Source organism: Ruditapes philippinarum, unplaced genomic scaffold (assembly GCF_026571515.1).
Source record: "Ruditapes philippinarum isolate M1 unplaced genomic scaffold, ASM2657151v2 ctg3991_1_1_1_1, whole genome shotgun sequence".
In the NCBI taxonomy this organism is placed as follows: Eukaryota; Metazoa; Mollusca; class Bivalvia; order Venerida; family Veneridae; genus Ruditapes; species Ruditapes philippinarum.
In genome coordinates this window covers 30030-55872 of record NW_026856793.1, presented here as the reverse complement: position 1 = coordinate 55872, position 25843 = coordinate 30030, and the positions used below count along the sequence as shown (strand labels likewise).

Here is a 25843-nt window from a genome sequence, read left to right as displayed (position 1 = left end):
ACAAGTTCTTTTAAATTGCGTGAATATAATGAGTTTACAAAATCGACGATCTTTTTTGTAACTTTTTTTCAAAAGATCCCTTATCTAAAGATGTAGATTATGTAAATGATATAATGGACGCGGAAATTAAATGGTCTCGATCCATGCTGGTCGCAAACGCACTATGTTGGTTTTGTCATGACGCGGCTCAAATGTTATAACTTGATTTCTCGACTGATTTATGTTTTTTCTTTTGTTAATTGGTTATAAAATGGGCATGTTTGTATCTTAATTTGAAGCTTTACTTACAATGACATTTTCCCGGTTCAAGTGAAACATTGTCTATGGCAGCATCAATCTGATTGGCTGTTACGTTAACAACAATAGTTTCATTGGCTTCCGTGAGAACATTGAGACAAACTGGTTTCCATACATCGATAATAGTGAAGTCTTTGATGGGGTCAATGTCTGTATCATTAACAATAAGCCTCATACCTAAAACGTGAAATATCACATCAAAACAAAGCATACTTACAACCAAAACCTCTACCTACTAAGGAAACGTGTAGCCCTTTATACAATACAAAAACATATTTATAAGTTAAGTTTTGCTGAAATTGCACGAATCTATGTTTAACGTTTTTAAATCTAGGAAAAGTATTATGAACGAAGTTTTACTCACTCGATCCGTCCTTTAAATGATTTACTATTCTTGTGAACAAAACCACGTGCATATCTTGTGCGCCTCCTGTATTCCTCAAACTAAAACTAACAATAGCTGTAGAGTTTTTGTCACCATGTGCAGTTGATACTGCAAGGTAATGGCCTGCAATGAAAGTATTGACTGTGATGTAAAAGGTTGCTTTGTCGCAAAATTTACTTCATGAATAAAAAAGGTAAATCAGTCATCATAAAAATACAATGTCCATCCTATCTATATGCAATCGACATAGCATTAAGTACTAACTATTGATTATTTTATTATTATTTTATTTTATATTATGTATATTTTGCATTTATATGGTCACATCATACTTCATGTACCTGTTTTATTTCCAAATGTCAAGTCTTCGACGAAACTATCAGAAATATTCGCGCCACGTCTCCTCCACTTGTATTCAGACGCACAGTTTAAAGCGTCATTTCCTCGAATACTGAATGTCTTATAATCACACGATCGGTGATCTGCTTCGAATGTGCATGTGCTTTGTACTAATATGAAAATTAAAAAACAAAGACACTTGTGTAACTAAAGTCATTTTTACCACGCTAGTAATAAACATCTGTTAAAAAGTCAAATATTTTATGCATCTCATTTGAGTTGAACACTTCACAGGGATAACAATGTTATTATTTGACAACATTAACTTCTATTTATTTTGTTTTGTTTTCTTCTATTTCTGTTGATTTTTTTCCACCTTGGTAGCTTCTTCACATTAAAGAATACGAATACCCTGAAAGGATTAAACTCCATGATGGTGAAAGGCAAGTGGTTTGAAATAAGTGACCTTAACAACTCGGCCAGGTATTCCACGTTCTTTACTATTCTATTATTTACAATAATAAAAGTGTTATTACATCATTTTCAATGACAACAGAAAACATAGATTTAACCCTGTTTTACAATAAAATACAATAAATGATTCTTAAAAATAAATAAGATGCTTAAAAGTTTCACACCTTGGCATTCACCGGCAGCTATTTCGATATTATCGATTGATATACTTTCACTTTTATCCGACTGCGCGTTCCAACCGCTTCCTTTAACTGCTTCAAACACTAGCTGTACATTTTCTAAATCTTGTTCTTCCAGATTAATACAAATATTTTCTGTACCAGCAGTATTTCCAGTCAAAGGTAAAAAGTCCACGTTAAAATCGTATCTGACTTCATTGCTGACAGTATAGATCTAAAAAATTCAAGACTAATATTTTGATTGAAGAAAATGATATTGGTAAGGCGCTGAGATTGATCGAAAACAACACCAGTGAATCAAAGGGAATCGTAACCATATTACTAGTTAGAGACTTTAGTACAATCGAGGTATTATAGACATTTTATAACGTTTTAAACTAGAATAGATAACATATTAAAATCATTTGGGTTTTTTTTCTTGTAAACATCTCTTTTACATATTATACTACATGACTTTAAATTTCTATTTATTGCTATCATACTGACAAATGATCTTATATTATTATATACCTGAAATTCGCCAGACCCAAATTTTGACAGTTGGAATGTCAGTTTATACGGCGTGCTTGTAATGTTGAAGACAGGCGAGACAAATTTTGACCAGGAACCATATGAAGCTGAGTTGTCATGAAGATGAATGAAATTCCCTGACATTTGTGTTAAAATCCCATCATGTTCTGCAATTAAAGTGATTAATTGTTTAAAGTTACTACTATTGACTTAAAAACGAAACTCACTAATTATGGCCTCTTAATATACGTGAATCATTACTAACTTTACACTAGCTTTAGAGGCATAAGCTTTCAATTTTAAAACCACATATGGCATATTCTCATGTGCAGATTTTATTTGAGCTATGATCCATCTCATGGAGGAAACAGAATTTGAAATACTATTTACTGTGTCCCACCCCCAACAGCTTCATGACTCATTTTTGTTGAAAATGAAGCCGTAAAAGGGCAAGGGAAATTCAAAACGAAACAAATAAAGTGACCACATTCAAATATTAAAAATTAAAAAATATGTTTTTTTTTTTAAATTTATTTCTCATTGGGAATATTATAATGAGTGTATTTTAATACTTGTGTATGTTCCTTTCAATTATTTATTTATTCATTTATTCATTTATTGCATGCAATACGTATTAGTATTTAATGGAATTTAAATAACTAAAATTAAGTATGAATTTTATTTCGCTTTTCCGACACACGAATAAGCACCTACACCATACGATTAAATTCTTAAGAGATCATTGTTTAAAAGATCATCATTTTTGCCAGGTTGGGCTTTCTTTAGGGATTCTTATTTCACTCTATTTTAATTATGTTTTATTTCTTTTCTTTTGAGAGCTCTTAGCTTTTAGGAGGCGAACGTACAAAGGTGCTATATAAGGTTCAGAAGAAACATTATATTGTCGAGCGTACCGTACCTTCATTCTGGCTTATGTCCCAATAATAATGATCTGCGTCGAACGCTTCAACCTCATAACCACACAGTTCTTCCTCAAAGTCACAACTTCCTGGAACTACATACAAAATATAATTAAATGCAAAGTGTTTTACGCACAATTAATAGCCATATTTTTACATTATCTCATTTGTTTTCAAGATTTTAACATCATTTTACTTGTAACATGTCCCTCAGCTCTTTTCACCATCCTTTTGTCCTCTCCCGTTTGTTGTTCGGTGCCTTCTGGGTGTCCGGCAAGTATTGATAGGTTGTGGCGGGCCGTCTGTTAACGTCGCCTTGCCTTGAAGATCTTTGTTCTCATTCTTTAGCATGAAGTTTCATTCATTTCATAAATTACAGTAAGTCTTTAGTCTGCTGGATTTTCCAGTTTTAAGAAATGAATAGTCCCACGGAATTATTAGGTTACGCTATTATTATGTTATCAATAACAAAATATAAGAAATGATATCAGCAAAATACAAAACTGGCATGCAGGCTGCTTGACTCTTTAAGAACAAGCATATTATTTCTGCAGCAGAAGAAATATTCATGTATCAAAGGGGAAAAAATATGCAAGATGAATTGAACTTAATCTGCATATAAAACCGTACGTGGACAAAAATCGATTAATTCTACATCATCAAGAGCAACGTCACCAAATACGTCATTTCCGCGTATAGCTTCAAATGTAATTATGGCGTCTTCATTTACATCTTTTATGTCAACACATGATATTTGCCATTTATTTCTCGTTTTTGAGAGTGTCCGTTGCCATAAAACAATAGGATCATCAGAATTTATCAGCACCTGTAACGATACGTGACAATTATTTCAAGAGAAATACTCAGTTATCTATATCGAACACGAAATTGGATTTGTATATTTCTATGATATAAGACAAGAGTGATCAGTGATCACATGTGTCGCCTATTCAATTGCATGTTGCATGTACTGTGTTGCAGAAGACACAAAAGTCATTAATAAGCCAAAACGGGATTTTTATTCAAGGGCCATAACTCAACCGAAAACGCCGTTAGATATGCGCAGGTACTTGAGGTACTGACCAATCCTGTAAAGTTTGGATAAAATAACACCAGTAGTTTATAAAAGGGTAGTCCGGACAAGCTTCCGTGTAGCCGGCAACACAAGATCATTACCAAGCCATAACACCTGTTTTATTCAAGGGTCATAAGTCAGCTGGAAACCATTCAAGCTAAAAATCCGTGTAATATGCCCAACGTATTGAGCTACATATCAATCCTGTAAAGTTTCATTTAAATTGCGTCAGTGGTATAAAAAGAAAGTAATATGGACAAACTTTAAAAATAAAAATCTTCTCTGTAGAGGCGACACAAAATTAGGATCTTACATTTAGACTTGTGCTTTCTTCGTCATTCTCGAGGTTACCAAAATATCTGTGTTTGAACCGAAGGCCATGTTTGCCCATCACATTTCCTGTGACATGAAATTCCAGTCTTGCGATATTTCCAGGTCGCCCATACGACGCGTCCGCCAACATGTAGAATTCCGTTTCTTCAAATAAAAAGATCCCAAATCATAATTTGACTGCATTGTTAACTTAAGCATAAGGAGTAAAGCTCTTGTTACAAATACTCTATAAGAAAATCTATTAAGCTATTTATAATCTAACTTTTGCCATACATAAACTGTACAAGGAAAAATCGACACCTGCAATTTGAATTTAAAGTACGCATGGTTCGTCTAAATTATTCCATTGGTTGTGTGCACGATAAAACGTTTTTTACAGTTTCAATGGTTTATATGCAGATTAAACAAGTAATAGTGAAATATCATTTGTCATGACACATTTCTCCGGTTTCATATCTTATATGTATGTTACCACGGCAGATTTTTTACATTATTTACTTTAAGGTTTTTACATCTTTTTGTTAAAGATACTTCAATTTACTCTTCTTTTTTAAACTATTATATCTATTATGTTTACCGTTTGACATTTCATTATCTTCATCAACAAGCGTGCCATCGGTCCATTTCCATCTGTATTCCTAAATCACAATAAATAGTGGTAAATAGTTATTTCATGAGAGAAATATTAAGTTTCCAATACATTTAAAAGCACAATGACCAGAAGTTCTATGTTCTATGGTTTAGCTAATTTACATTATAATCATGACCATCATATTTTCAAATATTTACTGTAAGTAGCTAAATATTTAAAGTTTGATATTGAAATCTTCAAATAGACTTCAGAAATAAATTATGGCCTAACCTTCACATAAATTCAGCAGGAAGAAGGAAAAGTAACAATCGAGGCCAGACTCACAGTTTTCGCGGGTAAATTTTAAAATACAATACCGCAAACGTCTGTGTAAGGTCATTTATCAACTAGAAAAGTTGCAGACAAAATCATGACTTAGACTGAAAGAAAGAGTAAACCTGATCGCAGTTGTTGCAAATGATCCTAGCATTGCACGTACCGATGTCACCAAAATCACATCTTTTGTTTGAGATATCTATAACATTAATGATAGATATATTTAAAAACATTCTTTATAATTCTAAATTATAAAGTTTTCTTTTTGATTACACGAGTATATGTTTTCATGGTATTGTTTAAAATGTGGAATAAGAAATGTTGTCTAGAACAAATAGATAGATAAAATTTGTTTATTTATTCACAAAAAAATTGTATCAGACACACGAACTTACCTTGACATGATCCTTTTGATAAGCTGACATCGTCCAACGCAATAAGTCGAGTTGAAAGAGGTCCACGATGAGCAATAAATCTCAGAGTAGCTATTAAAAGGTATATAATGGGAAGAAAAACATATTGTTAAAAAATCTGACATTTAGCAGAGATCTATTTTTTAATTCGGGTTATGTTTTACAATTTAAATTTTACTTTGTCATCATTTAGGTTTGTTAAATCAATACTTTATCTTATATATATTGATTTCGTATATAAATATATTACAAATAAATCTATTAACGGATAAGGTACTCTTATACTTAAATTGTTCAATATTTAAATATAACTTTAATTGTAACAAACTTTTATAACAAAAGCATTGCTTAAATGTATGTAATAAACTGTTACTTGTCATCACCATTTTCTTTGTCTTGATGTTGTTCTATATCAAAACAACCATAGATCCACATCCCTTCTATCTCCTTGGTTACAGGCGTTGGTTTCCAAACATTTGTTACTTTATTTTCAGCATTGACAAGGTTAAGCGACAACGCATTTGCACAATTAGATGTTATCAAATAGTAAAATTCTAGTTTTTGATTATGATCTTGAAGTGTAATATTTGGTAGATCTAGATAGGCAAAGTCGTTCTTGTTCCCATAAATGTTTTGGTAATATGCAATGTAACCTGCAATATTTAATATTTCATATGTCCAAACTGTTTTACATAATCATGAAAGAGAATACATTTCCGTTGATTGACAGGTAGATATTTTGCAAGTTTAACACAAAACAAAACACATAAAGAAAACGATTTACTGTCAAAACTGCTATATAACCTGATGAGTACGATAACTAATACCAATCGGCATTTGATCTTGTAAAATTCAAAGCGATAATATTATTATTCATACTGGTTTTAAAACAAATGCTCAACCACTATTTATAGCTCGGATATATTTGGTTCACTTTGCAAATGCAATCATTTTATCTTATCAGTATCTTTCATTTATTTCAAACATGATTTTGTTATATATAAAAAAAAACCAGAAACAATTGTAACAATTGGACACACCAGACTCGTGTTGTGTTGTATGATCTTTTAGAGTTATCTGCCCTGCGTTATATCTGACCCAAGGAGTAGTTCCTTTCCCTTCTATTTCTGGAGAAATGAACCCATAACAGCAATCGTCCGATTCAAATGAGCAATTTATACTTGAAATGCAAGGTTTTTGATTTTCACAATCAAGTTCCTTTTGGCCAGCTGGAAAAGATACATTTATGTATATAACAATAAGAGAAAATTTTAAACCTTGATTTATAACACAGTTTTCAAAATCAATTTATAAAAGGTTCTTATAAATAAACAGTTAACTTATGTTCATTTATATTCAATGTGAAAGCGTTTTGATTTCCGAGTTGCAATATCTGGTAAAATACTAAAGAAATGGATATACAAGTACATCTTGAATGACCTAAAGAAATATATATAATATGGCTTTTTATGAGACATGTTCAATAAACGATGATGTATATTTTGAACTTGAACATATGGATAGGCAAAGAAAAAGTAAAACAAACAGAAAAACAAAGTTTAAATCAAATGTATGTACTTACAACAAAATAAACCAACGGCTTGGTTCACGTTACAATTATTTTCTCCAAATGGATTTGACGTGCAATTAAATATATGACTTTCGTTTCCATGGCAATCCAAATTATCCAACCAGTAAAGCCCATCACCAAATCCAAAATATCCGAAATAATCAAGATAACCTTTTCCTGCACTGTAAGAAAATCAAATTATTCATATATATTTGTACGTACGATGGCTCATTCGAAGTGGACAAAAACAGTGAACAATCTATGACAGGCTATACTAATGGTGATTCTGGGCATATTTACTACAAATATACTTTAAAATTAAAAAGAAGAAATTTTCAACTATCATGATTTAAAAGTTTTTTTAATTCTTTTTTTATATGTAAATACCAGAAGAAAAAAAATTAATTTAGTAACTGTGAATTTAATTTTTTTTATCTTGTTCAGTATAAATAAAAGCAAGGGTTACTTAAATCCGAGCGTTCTGCATACAACCGTGGCATCGGGACTTCCAAAATTAGTATTGCATACGAATCGCCATTCTTCTTTGTGATAAACTTGAAGCAGACCTGATAAACAGCTTGAGCCTCTTATGAGACGAACATCAGCTTTGTAAAAAAATTATATTTCGTTAGCAAAAGTATCTTATAGACGGGAAGAAGGAGAGTAGGATTGTTTGTGTTTTCATCGGAACGCGTGAAACATAAAAGGAGGTTTAAAACGGGACAAAATGAATATTATTAAATATAATACGTTCTAATAAGAAATTACACATCAGTCAATGTAATGGTAATATTGTGTTTTGTTTTTGTTTTGTTCGTTTTTCAATGTTAAAGGTCTTGTTTTGATTTTTCTCTATTTTAGTGTCACATCAGTGTTATTTGTCCCGTGTGGCATCTGTTAAAATTCTCCCCATACATTTGATTAAAGTTGCTATATTTTTCATCCTTGAGAATCGTTCAGCATGACATTATTGTTGTTAGTGCATGTTTTTGTACTTTTAGTTCTTTCCCATGGTGTGTTTTTATGCGGATGGCTCCTGTATTCCTCACTTGAATACTATTTAATCACTCTATGGTGTGTTGAGTGCTTTATATTTTTGTCTTTTGACAGCCTAGCTGTGGTTTGCAGACTTCATAACCTCTGATCCCTTTTTAAACTATATTTTATTTAGGTTCATCCATTGTTTTGTCATCTAGGGCACACGCAATATTTCATTTGAGGACCATTTGCCGCTTTTCATGGAATGGCACTAACGTGTCACATTGAAGGTTTCATGATAACCGCCAAATGAAGACATCTGCGGATGTTTCAAATTTTTGTTGGTTCTCAATAAATCAAACTATATGATCATTCTTTATAACTTCACGTTAAATGACAATAATTAACAATAGATTAACAAATATTACTTACACTCAGGACCCTGTATTTGTGGTGGTGGGCTCGTTATGACTTGAGATCCGTCTTAAAAAAAAACAATGTCCATTCATTAGTTCACGCATTTGTTATAATATATATTTTGCCAGATTTCAAATTTCATTTATCAATTTCGTATGTTAAAGGACATCAATTATTTTTTTGCAAAAGAAGTTATGTGATAGGACGTTTTCCGAAATACACAACCCGTCAGGATCTCATTAATTCGTTCTTGCTTTTTCACGCTTATACTAACCACATGTGACACCGGCATCCTGCGCATGTGAGCAATGAACCAAACCGTAGCCAAAACCACGTGACTTGCAATCTCCTAGGTTACTTTCGTTACCATTACAGCCGACATTCGACATTGATATGTCTCCGCCTCCTTCTCCGAAAACAGCAGAATTGTATGCGTAAGCGTTGCCAACAAATCTACAGAAAAAAGTAACTCACTTTTACCTGCTAAAAGAATATCTAAATATATTACTGGTGGCTAATCGTACAGTCTGAGTCTGCATTTTCCATCTTTTATTTTTTGTCGTCGTTGTTTTTGGGGAATCTCGTTTCAGAACATTTTTAAAAAAGCTAACGTTGTCAATAGAATATAAAACTGTTCAAATCAAGCAAATGTAAATTTTTATTTATTTTTATTTAGTTCTGCCCATTGTTTTCTCGTTTAGGGCACACGCATTCTTTACTTGGGGACCATACGCAGCTTTTCATGGATTGGCATGGAAGTGTCACATTGAAAGTTCCAAGATAACCGCCGTGTGCACACATCTGCGGATGTTTCTAAATTCAAATTTCACCATTACCATTATGCTTAAGCCAGTGCTAGGTGGCGTAGACGGTAGTTTGCACTTTACAGTACCGTCCATGAACAGGCTCAATCAAACCGAGCCTGCAACATTTTGTAATTTTGCCGTTTTGGACTTTCTTTAGGGATTCTTATGTTCTCTTTTTTGGTAAAATTCTAAAGAGTACTAGGCATTATCCATTACTGGTAATAACGCTAAGTTGTTCATACTTTATTTATTATTTCCCTGTCCTTTTTGTTTTATTTTTTTATGTTTTTGAATGAATCACTAAACACACCACATATAATGACAAAAGTAACCTAGTGCCATGTTCCAGTTTTATCATACAAATATGTTGGAAATATAAATGACAGAACAAATGTGTTCATACAAATAATTTGTTAATTCATACTTTACTTTTGAAAATGTTAAAAGACATCTTACTGTTGATTCAACATCCTACATACAACAGCGGCATCTTCTGTTGTCCAACCCTCACCACAAACCGTTCCAAAGTCTTCGTTAAATCCACGTCTCCTTACTTCAACTCGCCCTCTTTTCACTGATTCCTCTTCATTATACATCAGCCTTACCTCCAAATCTAAAGTAATAATTTAAACCTAAGAAGTTTTACTAAAAGCTATTATTCAAAATAATTAAATGTTTTTCGAATAAAATAAACATCGTTTGTATTTACTAATTCAGATGCTCTAGAATTTACCCTTGGTCAAGCACAAAGTGAAATTACCGAAATGTATAAAGATGACGCTAAAAACAAGGAGGATGAACTTTTATATGTGAAATCTCAAAGAACTCGTATGTGCAATTACTTGAATTTTGAATATGATTTACATATAGAAAGTAAGGGTCGTTAAATCATTGAATGTATGGTGAGTAAACACTGATTTACCTAAAGGGAGCCAGTGTCGTTAAATCATTGAATGTATGGTGAGTAAACACTAATTTACCTAAAGGGAGCCAGGGTCGTTAAAGCATTGAATGTACGGTGAGTAAATACTGATTTACCTAAAGGGAGCCAGTGTCGTTAAATCATTGAATGTACGGTAAGTAAACACTGATTTACCTAAAGGGAGCCAGGGTCGTTAAATCATTGAATGTACGGTGAGTAAACTCTGATTTACCTAAAGGGAGCCAGTGTCGTTAAATCATTGAATGTACGGTAAGTAAACACTGATTTACCTAAAGGGAGCCAGTGTCGTTAAATCATTGAATGTACGGTAAGTAAACACTGATTTACCTAAAGGGAGCCAGTGTCGTTAAATCATTGAATGTACGGTGAGTAAACTCTGATTTACCTAAAGGGAGCCAGTGTCGTTAAATCATTGAATGTACGGTAAGTAAACACTAGTTTACCTAAAGGGAGCCAGTGTCGTTAAATCATTGAATGTACGGAAAGTAAACACTGATTTACCTAAAGGGAGCCAGTGTCGTTAAATCATTGAATGTACGGTAAGTAAACACAGATTTACCTAAAGGGAGCCAGTGTCGTTAAATCATTGAATGTTACGGTAAGTTAACTCAGATTTACCTAAAGGGAGCCAGTGTCGTTAAATTATTGAATGTACGGTAAGTAAACACAGATTTACCTAAAGGGAGCCAGTGTCGTTAAATCATTGAATGTACGGTAAATAAACACAGAATTACTTAAGGGAGCCAGTGTCGTTAAATCATTGAATGTACGGTAAGTAAACACAGATTTACCTAAAGGGAGCCAGTGTCGTTAAATCATTGAATGTACGGTAAGTAAACACAGATTTACCTAAAGGGAGCCAGTGTCGTTAAATCATTGAATGTACGGTCAGTAAACACAGATTTACCTAAAGGGAGCCAGTGTCGTTAAATCATTGAATGCACGGTAAGTAAACTCAGATTTTACCTAAAGGGAGCCAGTGTCGTTGTGTAATTCCACACTCATACCACTCATCACTGTTATCTTCACAATCTTTTGTTCCATCACAACGTTTCATTTCAGGTATACATTCTTCGTGTATTAAACACTTGAATTCACCATCGTGACATTCTGCAAAGATGTAATTGATTTTGTAAAACACATACGACAAATGTCTGTAAATATTATTTAGACCTTAATCCATAATAAGATAAACGTGTAGGCGTTTTAAAAGGACAGTTATTTAAGTAATTATTTCATATTTCTAGGCTAAAATTTTGCACATTTACATGTGATTATGGCATTGCGGATGACAAAAATGCAAAAATGCAGACATATCATGTTAAACATAGATAACAATGCAATGTAATACTAGTATATCATTCGCTTTAGTCTTAATTTGAAATAACCTGATTCAGCCATTGCAATTAAAACGTCTGCATATGGAATTTAATGAGACATTGAGACATTACACAATGAAAAAATGAAAACGTTATAGAACACCCAAAACGGAAAAATTGAAAAGGCTGCCTGCAAGGATTCATTGAGCTTCTTCATGTAAAAGTTTAGGGTAAGGAAAAAAAGTCTGTGTTTAAATACGAAAAATTGAATGCTGAATAAATAACTTATCAAACTGTATAAGAACTGTAAAGAACTTATTTCGACACTTAAATCTTGACTTTATAAAGGGCGGTCAGGAAGAAAATGTGACATATAATAAAATAATTAAATGAGAATAATAATATGGTGTGCAAGTTTAAATTGTTGATTTCTTCTAGTTTCAGTGACAAAAAATATTCTATGCCTAATGAATTTGTATACCCTTAAAATTGGGTGTCGATGTTGAACTTGAAGTTGTTGAACTTGTTTGTATCGATGTTTCGGGCGGAGGACTCAATGTTGAGAAGGATGTTCTGCTTGATGTTGATTTTGTTGTTTCAGTTGTTTCTGAAGTTGTCGGGGAATGGCTTACTGATATTGAGGAAGATCTAAGCGTTGCCGAAGTAGGTGTAGTTGAAGATGTTGTCCTTCTTGTTGAAGTTGGCGAGGGTAATGTACGTGTCGTTGACGCGGAATTTGATGAGGTTGACACTTCTGGTCTCTCTTAAACGGTAAAACAATTCAAATTATGATACTTGTATAATGATGTACGCAAATATTTGATCATCAACAACATCTTGAACACATTTCGCATACTTTTTTTTTTAATAAATATTGTATAAACATTGAAAGTACTCTTTGATATTTAAGATGTTTTTACTAATTGTACAAAGATTGTCAACCGACAGTTCGTTCACCAGAAATCTATGTCAAGGACAATGATTTAAAGTTAACTGAAATTTATAAAAGTTCTTTATATATATATCAGTTGACGACATATTTTCAAATAGAAATTCTACTCGAAATTTCTTAAAATCACACACCATCCCATCCCTAAAGATGGCTTACATTTGTTAAATGTACACAACCTATTTTTTAATTAAGTTTACTTCGCTCAAGTGCTAGATGGTGTCGAATCACCGAAAAAAAAGACAACTTTACAAATGAGAAGAATAGGAATTTTCTTCCAAATATTTGTTTGACACTCGTATTACTATAAAATCCAGTATGACTGGCTTATCTATAAAAATACATTTACTTTTAACACCTAATTTAAATACATCGTCGAACTTGTGACTTACATTTCACCGATAAGTTGAAAGGTTGGGTGAACTTTTAAACATTTCAAAAGGGTAATGTCCAAACTTTTACTCTACACTTTTTTATATTACCATGTCAAATATTTGATAAATTTTAACTTTACATTTCATTTATAAAATAATTATCTTTCTAATACACTTTAATTAATTTTACATTTCATCGATGAAATAAATATCTGTTTGTTAAAAAATGATTTTATAATCTTACCGATAGGTGACGTACTGCCACTGTCTGAAAAATAATATATAAATTATTTTATTCTACTTTATGAAATGGCCAAGTTAACGATCCTTTATGTTGTAATTGATGTTGTATACCACACTTAAATGAAATTATATATATGCATATAATTATGCTTATAAAACAATTTTCAAATATCGAAAAATATGTAAAATATGTACTGCAAATATTTTTTTCATATTATATGTAATCATTAAAATATATGACATACAAATTTTTTATCACCCCTTTATTTACATGAAATGTTAAATTCGGTAATATCTTTATAAAAATGCTTTTGGGAACTTACAAAATTGATAAATCTTAATTTGTGCATCATATTTAAGATATCAAACTATAAAAAATGTGTTACAGGATCTTTGATATGCTGTTGTATACTCTGTCATTTGCTCTGCATTTACTGGCTTAAATAAATCGGTTCTCACCTATAATTCATTTTCAGGTATTAGAAAAATTGTGTTTTGTTTTCAAACAAATAAAAAAGGAAACTCCTTTATTTCTTTCAGGTACAATATGAACTTTATTATGTAATATTATTTAATATTGATACATTTTGTAATTTTTCTAAAACATTTAGTTCTTCATACCGGACAGGAAAATATATAATTTAATTTATTGAGACACAGTTCTTGTCTAAAGATTTAATCATCTTCTTTTTACCTGAAGTATTTCTAAGAGCATAGAATATTCCCACAGCAGCACCCGCTATCACCAGAATAACAAGTAAGGTGGTCGAAATCAAAGCAACTTTTTTCCAGTTTGTACCATGTTCTTCGTCTTTTCTTTTCACTTCCGGTCCATGTGCTCCATAATCATCACGTAGTGTATTGATGTTGTGTTCATGTCGAATGTCATCGAAATTGCCATCGTAACCAGTGTTGTTGTAACTTCGTAGACGAGGTTCGTTTATCCGCACAGATTCTTTCTTAATTTTTAAAAACATAAATATAAATAACACATGGGTTTGAAATTTTGTATGAATTAAGTTTTGATAAAAAAAAATATTCGTTGTGGCTGGTCCATAACCAATAATAAACATGTGTTTTGATTTTAATAGAGTTGAAATTAAGCGTGTACAAAACCATTGAGTACCTTCTGGCTCAATTAACTTTTTAGTTTTGTCATTTTTGAATCCGATTTTTTAGCCTAGGTCAGTAAAGTTTCCAGAAAGAATTTATATGCAAAAATGCAAATTAATCGTTATTCTTTGACTTTATTTGTCAAGAATTGTTTATGACAAAATTACAAGACTATCCTGTACATTCATAAGAAAGAAAATCCTTCAAGTACAAAAATATAACAATCAAATAAATAAAAAGTGCAAACTTATGTTTGCCTTTATATTTAACTTTTCATTTCAGCAAAGCCCGTGTCACCCTTGCACCGGTTAAAGTTGAAATGAATTACGGGGAAACTTTCACGGGCACCACCCAGTACCTTAAAATCGCTGATGCAAAGACATAAAACAAAATTTTAATTTTCAAGAAATTTAGGAGTAAAAGACAACAGTGAAATGCTAGCATTGTTAAGTCTTTGCTTAATCTAGAGATAGATTTAGTTTGGACATATTTATATCTTTTTCTCATTCAATTTCTTTAAGATAACTTTACGATGCTAGTAATACATTTACCTGATGCACTTACATAATTTCTTAAAAAAAAACAAAAAAAAAAACAACAACAACACAATATAAGCAACAAGAATAAGAAATCAGTAAACTTTTCGTTAAGGTAGTTGGAGGAAACGTATTATACCTTAAAACAATATGTAGTGACTTTTAAATGAAAACAGAGACTACTCGTTCAGATGTCTAAAAAAAACTAAAAGATAAAAAAACATCTGAAAGATTAAAAGGATAAAGACAATAAAAGCAGATCATTTTGATTCTTATTTTTCCCCATTTTTTTACGTTAAAATGACTATTTAATCATGAAAAAAGTCAATTTGCAATCCAATAAAAAAGGATGCTTACATGGAATAAGAGTTTAGTATAACCGAAGTTAAAAATAGTTAATTGCATTGTTATGTTATGATCTGTTACAGAATAAAAAAATATTAAAAGCTTACCATAGTATGTATGACTGCTGAGTAGATGTCCTTCAGTTTAAATGTGTTTTAAACTAACAAGCTTATATGTAAAATCAGTGGACAATTATATCTTTAAAATAGGCATGGTTATACATGTTTGACACTATTTAAGCAGTGAACTGTGACATGCACTTTGACAATGTTTGTCATACAAATTGAAATAAATTTTTATTTTTCAACTTGTTTTTGGCAAATATTTGCAGAGGATTTTGTTATTTCGAACGATACCGCCATCGATCAGATTTCTTCCCATTAATGAATATTTGCTTAAACGTTTATATTGAGCTGACACTGTAAAAAGAACATAAAATTTAGACTTTTTGAATGTTTTATCCTTCTAATGCATTTATTATTTATGGGTAATATTTAATTTTATAGGTCATTTTATTTTCGGTGGTGTGTTTTATTACGTCTTAAGCACTGCTCATTTTTGAACCATAAAAGATAATTTGATTTGGTGATCTCGAAGGGTCATGTAAAATAGATCTATGTGAATCATTGAAGAACTCCCAAAATAACAAAATTAACATTTTGATACTATTTGGTAAATGAAAAACTACCGTTCTTGCCCCTTGCACCGGCATAAAGCTTCACGCCTCCAGATGAGCCAAAATATTTCAAAAAATCAATATTGTGAAAAATGTACTGCAAAACGACAAAACAAACATAATGGGTTTGCGATCAGCATGGATCCAGACCAGCCTGCGCATCCGCTCAGTCTGATCATGATCCATGCTGTTCGCTTACAAACCCTATTACAAGTAGAGAAACTGATAGCGAACAGCATGGGTCCTGATCAGACTGCGCAGATGTGCAGGCTGGTCTGAGTCCATGCTGGTCGCAAACGCACTATGTTGGTGTCATGACGCGGCTCATTTTTAATTTTGCCATGTTTAGATCATCATTATTTTGTCTTAAATATTACCAATGAAAAAACAAAAAAAAAAAAAATTTACATGCTAAAAGCAAAGAAAAATCAAAATAATCTAAGCGCCGTTACACTGACAGACGTATAAATAATACTTTATTTAGATATATGTAGACATTTTTTACAAGTAAATGCAGAATAACTACGTATGTATAACTTTTGAAACGGCGAAAAATAAAAGTTTAAATTAATACTTAATTTTCCGATGTTGTTTATATCGAATATTGCTTTTGTTTTATTTAGTGTCCCTTAAATAAATGTTAGTGTAAATGTACATTTTTTAGTACAAAATTAATTCAAATATTACCAATTAAAATTATTTAACGATGTAGACCTATCTGTCTACAGTAGTACTTATTGCACAGCGTTTGTCAAATTCGTAAACACTCGAATACATAACTCGAACAACCATTTCTTTAAATGAAACGAAGTTCATAACCTTAGTCTTCTTTATATCAATACCAAAACCGTTCCCTACTTTGTGTCAGACACTATCATATTTGATTTTAAATATACAATCCGTGTCATCTCTATATATTCTATCATATCTTTATTAAAATCATGAAATTTAGCTTATCTTTATTCAAGTCACGAAGCGAGACTGTAAAATTACCATATATCAACTTCGTTTTTGCAGAAGGACACACTAGCAGTCAACTATCTTCGTTCGCTTTTTACATCAACATGTGTTACTTAAATATATGGTCAATCTATTTTAACAACCTTTTCTCATTTATATTTCAAATATTCGTATATTATTAATATGCAAATTTACTAATAACAAACCGCTGGACGCGGTTTTCGCCAGCCATGGAAGACTAGCGACTAGTAAAGACCGAAGGTCAGTTAAAGTAAGACCTCAGTATCATACCAAAAAGAATAATGAAATAAAGAAAGTCTCAAAATGTCTAATATTAGGTACACAATTCATTTTTATTCCAATCAGCACACAGTCATTTAGATAAACAAAAATTAGAATTAATTGTCTACTCTGCCATTTGTCCAGTGTCAAATATAATATTTCAAAGTATAAACAAAAAATCCGAGGTTCTCTATTCTGAAGTAATTGTTTTGATATTAAAGCCCTAAACGACACTTAGTTTGACCATCGTACTTTCACTGATGACCTATATGTCAAAAACTTTCATGTTCAATTTAGACGAGATCGAGATATGGATAACTTTGGTGGGACTTTGGTACATGTACATATGTATATGTAAAGGATTTTTCACTTACTGTCTGTACAGTTATTAGCAATTTCTCGATCAAGATACCAGGTATTACTGCTTCTACGTTATAAAATGGGTCTACCTCACTAATTTAAGCGTAAGGTCTGGAAATATTAATCTGGAGGCAACAATCTCCTTACTAACATGACTTCTAGATCAATTTGGACCTTTGAATGTTTGCATGTTTCGTGGTGTCTACCTTATCAAATTATCGTTAACGGTAATTTTCTTTGATCTCACTTCCGTCTAATATAAAAAAATGCCCCTTTTATATCGGCTTTTAAACTAGCTACAAGAGCACATATTTAAAACATCCTGTTTTTACTTTATAGGAAACAGAGAGACAGATATTCAACACACAAATCTTCGCATTTCTGTAGCTCACTTAAGGAACATATATTTACTCCAAGAACATAAAGAACAAAGCAGCTTGTGCTTGTGGCGGACTTGAGGGACCACATGCCGCTTTCCATGGAATGGCACTTACGTGTCACATTGAAGGTTCCATCTGCAGATGTTTTAAAATTCAAAATTGTACCAATTCATGTTAAATGTTACATTCTGCTTAAGCCGGTGCAAGGGGGCGTTGACGGTAGTTTGCACTTGACAGTACCGTCCACGAACAGGCTCAATCAAACCGAGCCTGCAATATTTTCAATTTTGTCGTGTTGGGCTTTCTTTAGGGATTCTTTTTTTTTCTCTATTTTGAGGACACAGATCACTTGCGCTAACACTGCCATTTTAACATTTGTTGACTTTTCTTTAATATATGAAGATCAATATGCATTTCTTTTTAGCAATTATTTTAAGGGCAAAGTGTATAATTGTGCTATATTGTATAAATCATCTTTTTGTGTAGACTAATCCCTGATATTATATGGCTACCAAGTTTAATGGTCAATAGAAAAGAATAATTACATGGTAATTTTGTTTATCATAAAGTGGCTCTAAATTTAACCGTCTATTAGAAACAAATCGTTAGTTATTTTACGTTATATAGGCCCCTACATGTAAATACTAGACGGCCAATCAAAAGCAATTTTACGTTAAACATACATTTTTTGTAAATTACAGACTCGGACATCATTCTAATTTTCTAAAAATACAAGGATAAACTAAAATGGCCTTTTGTTGCACTTTCTTATAAACATTTACCAGCTTTAAAATGGAATTCGAATGCCAAAACTAGGACATCAACTTCTGCCTTTTCTGTCCATTTTTAGAGCTTGGAAATCGGACAACTTTGAAAAATTAGCACATGAAGAATTTGAATTTGGTCATATAATAAAACAGTCATTGTACGAATATTTCGGTGAAAATTGATCATTCAATTATTGTATTATATACATCAAACGGATAAATTCTAGAGAAAAAGCATCTCATAAAATATTTTAAATGACGACTGTCAACATTTACATGTTTTTTTTGTAATTTAAACATATTTGAATACAAAATTTACATCAACATACGGCTCATTATGCCTCACAAATGCTATCATTTTTATTTCTCAAAAACTTTTTTTCACCTTGTTACAGTTTTCATAGTATTTTCATTTTCAATAAACACAAACTTTATTTGGCTGCTTGTGTTCTTTTGGCAATTTGTTTAGTTGTAGTGAATTAGTATTTTGTACGGAAGTCAACATACTACATTGTTTACCTTTTGCTACTTTTACGACACATTACTTCATGTTCAAAGCTACTTAATCATTTCTTAAACAGCTAACACGCCTATAAGTCCTTTAAGTCCCCTTCCCCTGTGCCCCTTTACTTTGTGGACCTATAAATTAGTCTATTGTATCTGATTCCCTTATCGGTTATCTCTGATCTGCCTTGTGCCCTGTCCTGTTTTTGTTTGAGGTCCTCCTGGGCACCTGTCTACTGGTCCTTGTTGCTGGGTTGTGCAGGGGTTGCGTTCATTTATCGCAAACTTTCCTTGTTAATCTTCTTCACCATATTTAATCCATTATTAAAACTTTATTTAACACATGTGAAATTTGTATTCTTAGCTTAATATATTCTTGTGAACAATAGTAATACCTAATAGTATTCATATAGCGGCCGATGATTATCACTTTCCTGTCTGTCTCTGACTCGTATTAAGGTCTTGGCCGATTGGTAAATGTGTCGGACTAGTAATGTAAGGATTGCTGATCGCGTAGGTTCAAACCTACTTAGCAAATGGGTGGATCCCCTCGTGTCGGTTATTCCGATTCGAACCGCATCATATAACAGATATTTTTAATCTGTAGAAAAAGTAAAAGTGTATATAGGCCGAAAATTTGTAATGATATAATTTCCTTTCAGCTTACAATTACTCCTACGGTACAATAGAATAGAAAAAAAAACAGAATTCCTTAAGAAAGCCAAATACGGCAAAATTGAAAATGTTGCAGGCTCGGTTTGATTGAGCCTGTTCATAGACGGTACTGGGAAGTGCAAGTTACCGTCCACGCCCCCTAGCACCGGCTTAAGCAGAATTCAACATTTAAACACGAATACTGGAACCACCCAAGTTGAAAAAGACCACAGAATAAAAGACACAGAATAGATATGCAGCACTGCAAAAGTTAGTTGGCTGCGACCAATCACCAAATGACAGTGGAAACAGTCAAAAAGAAAGATAATATTTACACATAAAATATATTTAAATATAAAAGCAGTAACAGTAAAACGTCATATATGTCGTTATATGAAAAACTAACGCTAAAGTTCAATAAACTGGAATAACTTCATGCAATGGTAATGATCAATTTGTATTGGACTAATAGCATGACTAACACAGCTAAGCGGGTAGGCCGGGTATAACAGACATTAAGTGCCCATGTTTTATTCAGAATCTGTTGACACAGCATCTTGACGGTATAATTTAATTGTTTATGAATTGAGTGATGCTAGAAAAGACAGCACTTACAAATGTAAAGATTTCTGTTATTACTATCTTGAGATATATCTAGATGGATGTTACTTTACTTTACATAGATTTAATCTATTCTGTGTCATTATCAAAGTCAAGATCGTATATACATTGTCGCCTAAACGACCTGTCATATATAAGTTTGACGTTGAAAAGATCATAAAAAGAGTTTTATGGCAGTTCAATGGTACACGGTCTGAAGTCGATCGTGGCTATCTTAGGCAAATAGCTCAACCCAAAAAGTCTTTCGACTCTCTAAAAGGATAACTACACGGGTCGTGATAGGCTATAATTTTTTTTTGCAGCGAAACTTGAGGGTTATGGGTGATTTAAAGCAGACAAATTTCCGGTCTGACATTACATTATTTTGAATATCGATCGAATTTACAGCTTTATTTGTCCTGAAACTAGCAAAGGCGTTTCCTCATCTGAAAAGCATTTAGTTAAATATAATATATCCTTATCGGCTTGATAAAAAAGATCCTCGGAATTGTTAATAGATTTACTATATTGCATATATACATGTTTAACATCTTTCAATACTTTCCAGTATATTTCAGCATTATGAAATCAAGCCTCGGACATTTCTCTATATACTTGTATATTTACTTTCCGTTTGAAGCAGAGTGTATTTTTCAAATTCCGCCAAAGATTTACAAAGTTCTAATCAAATGCTAACGGTTTCATTTCAGTTTACCATATACTTATTAAGATAAGCATAAAATTGTTTTCCTACTGCGTTACAATCGTTTGAAAATTTATGGTTAATTATTCTTCAAAGTTTCCGACATCGAGAAAATTGATGACTTTGTATTACTGCAGTTTATCGTCAATTTTGTTTGCATTACACTTGTAGCAAAATTTGATTTTTTTCGTTTTCATCAGTATTAAAATTCGTTTCCTCCTTGAATGAAACTGCACAATGGTCTGACAAATATAAGACTCATGGATTTTAAAAGAATCGAACATATTTTTATCACATAAACCGCGGCACAGGAGTGTAATAAAGCCATTTAATAAAAACGATATTACACTAGTGTAATAACACTTTGGCGTGACGTCATTTGCGCTATATAGAAACATAGCGTTAAAGCGCGCTAATGTTAGCGTTACACTATAGGCGCGTCGTTGAAAAATTACTCATTTTTACAGTTTATTGTTCTTATTTTATATTATGTGATAAATAGAATATTATATTCGTGTAGATTCAATACTAAATTTATTGAACTCGTTGAATAAAACAATATTATGCTCGCCAGAGGCTCGCATAATATGATTTTATTCAACTCGTTCAATAAATTTAGTATTAAACTACACTCATTCAATATCCTCTATATATGCGATTGACTACGAAACATATAATCAATTAAGCTTCAACCTTTACTATCGATGTAAGTGATACTGACGACGGCGGCATTCTGTCCGATGTGACCATTCATAATACGTAGGCTGCTTTCTCTGCTAAATACCGTTTTTGTCTAAGAATGATCTTTGCATATAAATATCATGGACACTATGTTCAAGCAAAATATTTACATTTCAATCTTCGTTCCCGACTTAATCAACTTGACTCTTTGAATCACAAAATAAAAAAGCCTATGTATAGAAACGTCGAATATAAAAATCTGTAATAAACTCCGGTTTCTACAAAAGTCTCACGACTTGTACATTTCTGAATACTGTAACACAAGCATACATACAACTCATTTTGCATATTGAACAATAGTTTTGAAAATTTGAGCCATAAAAGTTCAACACTGTTTCTTTTATAACGCCTCTCCACCTTCATGGGGGGGGGGCATACTATTTTTGCATCGTCCTTCCGTCGTTTATAGATGGATTTTAGATAACTTTGTATCAACGTGGAGCGCAGGAATAATGTCTGTAGCTCAATGATAAATGATGACACTTTGACCTCAAAGGAAATATTTTATAAATATACAATGATGTTTGTGTCCGGTCAACAATTTTGTCATTCCTGGATTGATTGAATAACTACTAAATATAAATGTGTTGAACATTATCATGACGTGTCGCGTGCAAGAATCAGGGTGCCGTTTTATCAACAAACACGGTCACGCTTTTAGATCCAAAGTCATAATGTGCATTTTTCGCTCCATCAGCGTTGTTTGTCGTACATTCAGTCAAGGATGTTATATTTCCGATCCTGAAAGATCGTTCGGCTCGACATTGTTGTTGTGCTTGTGGTAATTTAGTTCATTCTATTCGGCCATTTCCCAGTTGGGTGGTTCCAGTATTATTGTTTAATCACCCTTAGGATATGTAGCCTGTCTTAAACTTTTAAACAGGCTAAATAAACTCTGATTCCCTTTCAAAATTCCATTTTATTTAGTTCCGCCCATTATGTTATCGTTTAGGACACACGCATTATTTTACAATACGCTGCTTTCCATGGAATGGCACTAACGTGTCACATTGAAGGTAACTTGCACTTACCATTACCGTCAGTCAAACCGAGCCTGCAACATTTTCAATTGTGTCGTTTTGAGCGTGCTTGAGATTCTTTGTAACTCTCTATATATCTGATATTCATGTCCGATCAACAATTATGTCATTTCTTGATATATTGAAAATAACAAAGCATGAATGTGTTGAACATTATGACGACGTGCAGCGCGCAAGAATCAGGTCCCGAGCTCAAAAGTAAAGGTCACAATTGTATTCCAAAGTCATGATCATTATGTTTTTTGTTCTTAAAATGCACTGAAGTTCGATAATTCTGGATGAGTTTTAAGAATAACTTGGCATAAGTGTGTAGTGCATGATGTCTGTGTGTCGCTTGCAAACAATCAGTCGCTATGTCACATTTATATTCCACAGTCTTGATTTGATATTTTTTCTAGGGCATGTTAGTTGTTGATCACCTTTAGAAGGGAGTTCTTAATGTGATATTATTTGTCACAAAAATAGTGCACCGGTTGTTGCGTCTGAGCATATCTTTGTCATTCATTCATCAATGCTTTTTGGAATAAATGGCTACTATGTGAATATTAGAAAGAATATGTATTTATTATTGTTTCTATATCCTTGTTACACTCTTTTTATAGAAAAATCTGGAAACCAAGTGATCCATCTGAAGCATTTATCAATTGCAGACTCGGTTTGATTGAGTCTGTACATAAGAGATAATGAATAAGTGCAACATCCCCACGCCCCCTAGCACCATGATTTGTTGTAAGTCAAGGGTCATGGGTCATCTAATAGGCCCTGCTTGATGAAGGCATTTGTTTCTTTTTAACGACAGATTTTGATATTTATGTAACAGTATATACCGCAAAAGTTATTTAACTGCGCGGTGTAAATAATAATTAATAAAACCAGGGTACTTCATTCATTCGACACATGTATCTACCACCAAGTCTTCGTCAAAAGTAATAAGTCTCGTGTACTTTCAAACGTCCACACGTTTTTTCATTTGTTTACTTATTGGGTTCAACGGTGTATGATACAAGACTGACTTATGAATATACATTCCCGAATGTTTCTGCGGCTCTCAGATAACAAGCTAAGGCAGATTTGACGATTGCGTAGGAAGTCAAATACAACATAGTTCAGTGAAATACATAACGACTGCGTATTAGTCACACCTTTCTGCGAGGGATTTCCATGCGACGATGAAGTGTTATCAACATTTGTGTTTACTAAAAAAACACACAATTTTTGACATTCAGTTCAATTAAGACTGTCATCAAAGTGTTATGCCAATCCGGAAATTCGTCTGTGACATTAATCTTATGTTTCGCAGGGACACGACCCGTGTAGTTATCTTTTTGAAGGTTCCAAAAATCTTTTCTAGGCTGAGGTATTTTCGTGGAGTTGTCACGATCGACTTTATGGCGTGTACCATATAACGTGTACGCTTATTCATGATCTTTTCTAAGTTACCCTGATCACGGATAGATCTTCTTGTCGTCTGTGTATATAATTTTGATAATGACCCAAACTCAGTGTACGTAAAAGAAAAACTCATCTAAATCTATTTCAAAATAGTGAAACAAAAAATCATTTCAACAAAGTATTATCTTTTCTATGACCACACTACCCATAAAAATTACATCGTCTAGATCTATGCTGTGGAATGCGAACTATTTCCTGAATAAATCGTGATCTCTTAATGTCTGTACTACCTAATCTTCAAGTTAATCTTTGCCATTCATTCTTAAAGTCATTTTACGTGATCATTTCCAACACTTGGATCATGTTTGTCAAGTTTATTGCATTTTCAACTAGTCGATTGCAGAAATTGTTGAAGAATTTATTTTTCTGGTGATATGTATATTATTTGTTGTACTTGACTATCGTTTTTGGCGGTTTCATTGTCAATTGACATTTGGTCATATCCAGCAAACGTTTACATAACTGCATAATAATCATTTACTCTGTGTCACAAAAGCGCTTGTACCCTAGGAGATTTTTTTACCAGTCATATCCGCTCAAATAAACATATTGCAAATTTTTGGTTAATGCCCACTTTGACTCTCTTTTACAAAACAATTATCAGATTTATTTATCCATTTCAAAACATTTCACACGCTCTCTTGCCATGTCGCGAGAACATACTATACTAACTTTCGGCTTGTATTGGTAACCTCTTTGAATTGCAATAATTTACATTTCTATTTGTTCACCATACATTTTAATGCTAAACAATCGCAGAGATTTACTTACTATCAAGCAATATCGATACCATATTATCTGTGTGACAGAAACTATTTGACAATTTTATCATTTCCACATTGAAACAAACTACACATACAATGTACATTTTACAATGTCTTTATTTACTACAAATAGAATATTAAACAGCATAGTTTATACTTTTATTTTTTAGAACAACAAATAGTGTTGCTGTTGCTTTTTAAAATACTGTGACAAAGATGTGAAGAAAAGGTTACTACATATTACTTTATAAAGAGAACAAAACATAAAGTACCCCCACCCATTTGATTTGTATGTAAATGTAAAATAGAATTTAAATGTTATTGTAACCAAATCAAAGGTGGTTGTGATGTTTTAATATTCCATTGGTAAGAGATTTATACATGACGGAGTAGAGCATGGAAGTGATAATCGGTAAATAAATAATGGCCAAAGGGGCATAAGCTTGAGGATCATAATTTATTCAAAGCCGATTATCACTTTTCGCTCCGAATCTGACATACATTAAAGTCTGAATACCCTTGATAATATATATAT

The 25843-nt window shown here is 32.5% G+C and overlaps 1 protein-coding gene and 2 long non-coding RNA genes across 3 annotated transcripts; all 3 read right to left on the bottom strand.

The window, feature by feature from the left end:
- Nucleotides 1-5089: 5089 nt before the first annotated feature.
- Nucleotides 5090-5910, bottom strand: LOC132747725 (uncharacterized). The gene is made up of 3 exons (XR_009628154.1): nt 5815-5910; nt 5542-5618; nt 5090-5150 (listed from the first exon to the last, which is right to left on the bottom strand). It is a non-coding gene; the product is annotated as an uncharacterized LOC132747725 (long non-coding RNA).
- A 291-nt stretch (nt 5911-6201) lies between these two features.
- LOC132747727 (deleted in malignant brain tumors 1 protein-like) lies at nt 6202-11947 on the bottom strand. Its single transcript, XM_060737222.1, has 9 exons — nt 11935-11947; nt 11513-11656; nt 10060-10216; nt 9072-9250; nt 8813-8863; nt 7869-8007; nt 7415-7584; nt 6873-7061; nt 6202-6485 (listed from the first exon to the last, which is right to left on the bottom strand). The coding sequence occupies exons 1-9, from the start codon at nt 11945-11947 to the stop codon at nt 6202-6204; spliced, it is 1326 nt and encodes a 441-aa protein (XP_060593205.1).
- Nucleotides 11948-12354: 407 nt separating this feature from the next.
- On the bottom strand, nt 12355-14380 carry LOC132747724 (uncharacterized). The gene is made up of 3 exons (XR_009628153.1): nt 14126-14380; nt 13433-13456; nt 12355-12628 (listed from the first exon to the last, which is right to left on the bottom strand). It is a non-coding gene; the product is annotated as an uncharacterized LOC132747724 (long non-coding RNA).
- Nucleotides 14381-25843: the final 11463 nt, after the last annotated feature.

What these genes read in the sequence shown, in the direction of transcription:
- LOC132747727 (XM_060737222.1), bottom strand. An exon ending in ACGACACTGGCTCCCTTTAG is followed by an intron (nt 10,217 to 11,512) that starts GTAAAATCTGAG and finishes TTATTACTTTAG; the next exon opens with ATTTGGAGGTAAGGCTGATG. An exon ending in TGTAGGATGTTGAATCAACA is followed by an intron (nt 9,251 to 10,059) that starts GTAAGATGTCTT and finishes TTTTTTCTGTAG; the next exon opens with ATTTGTTGGCAACGCTTACG.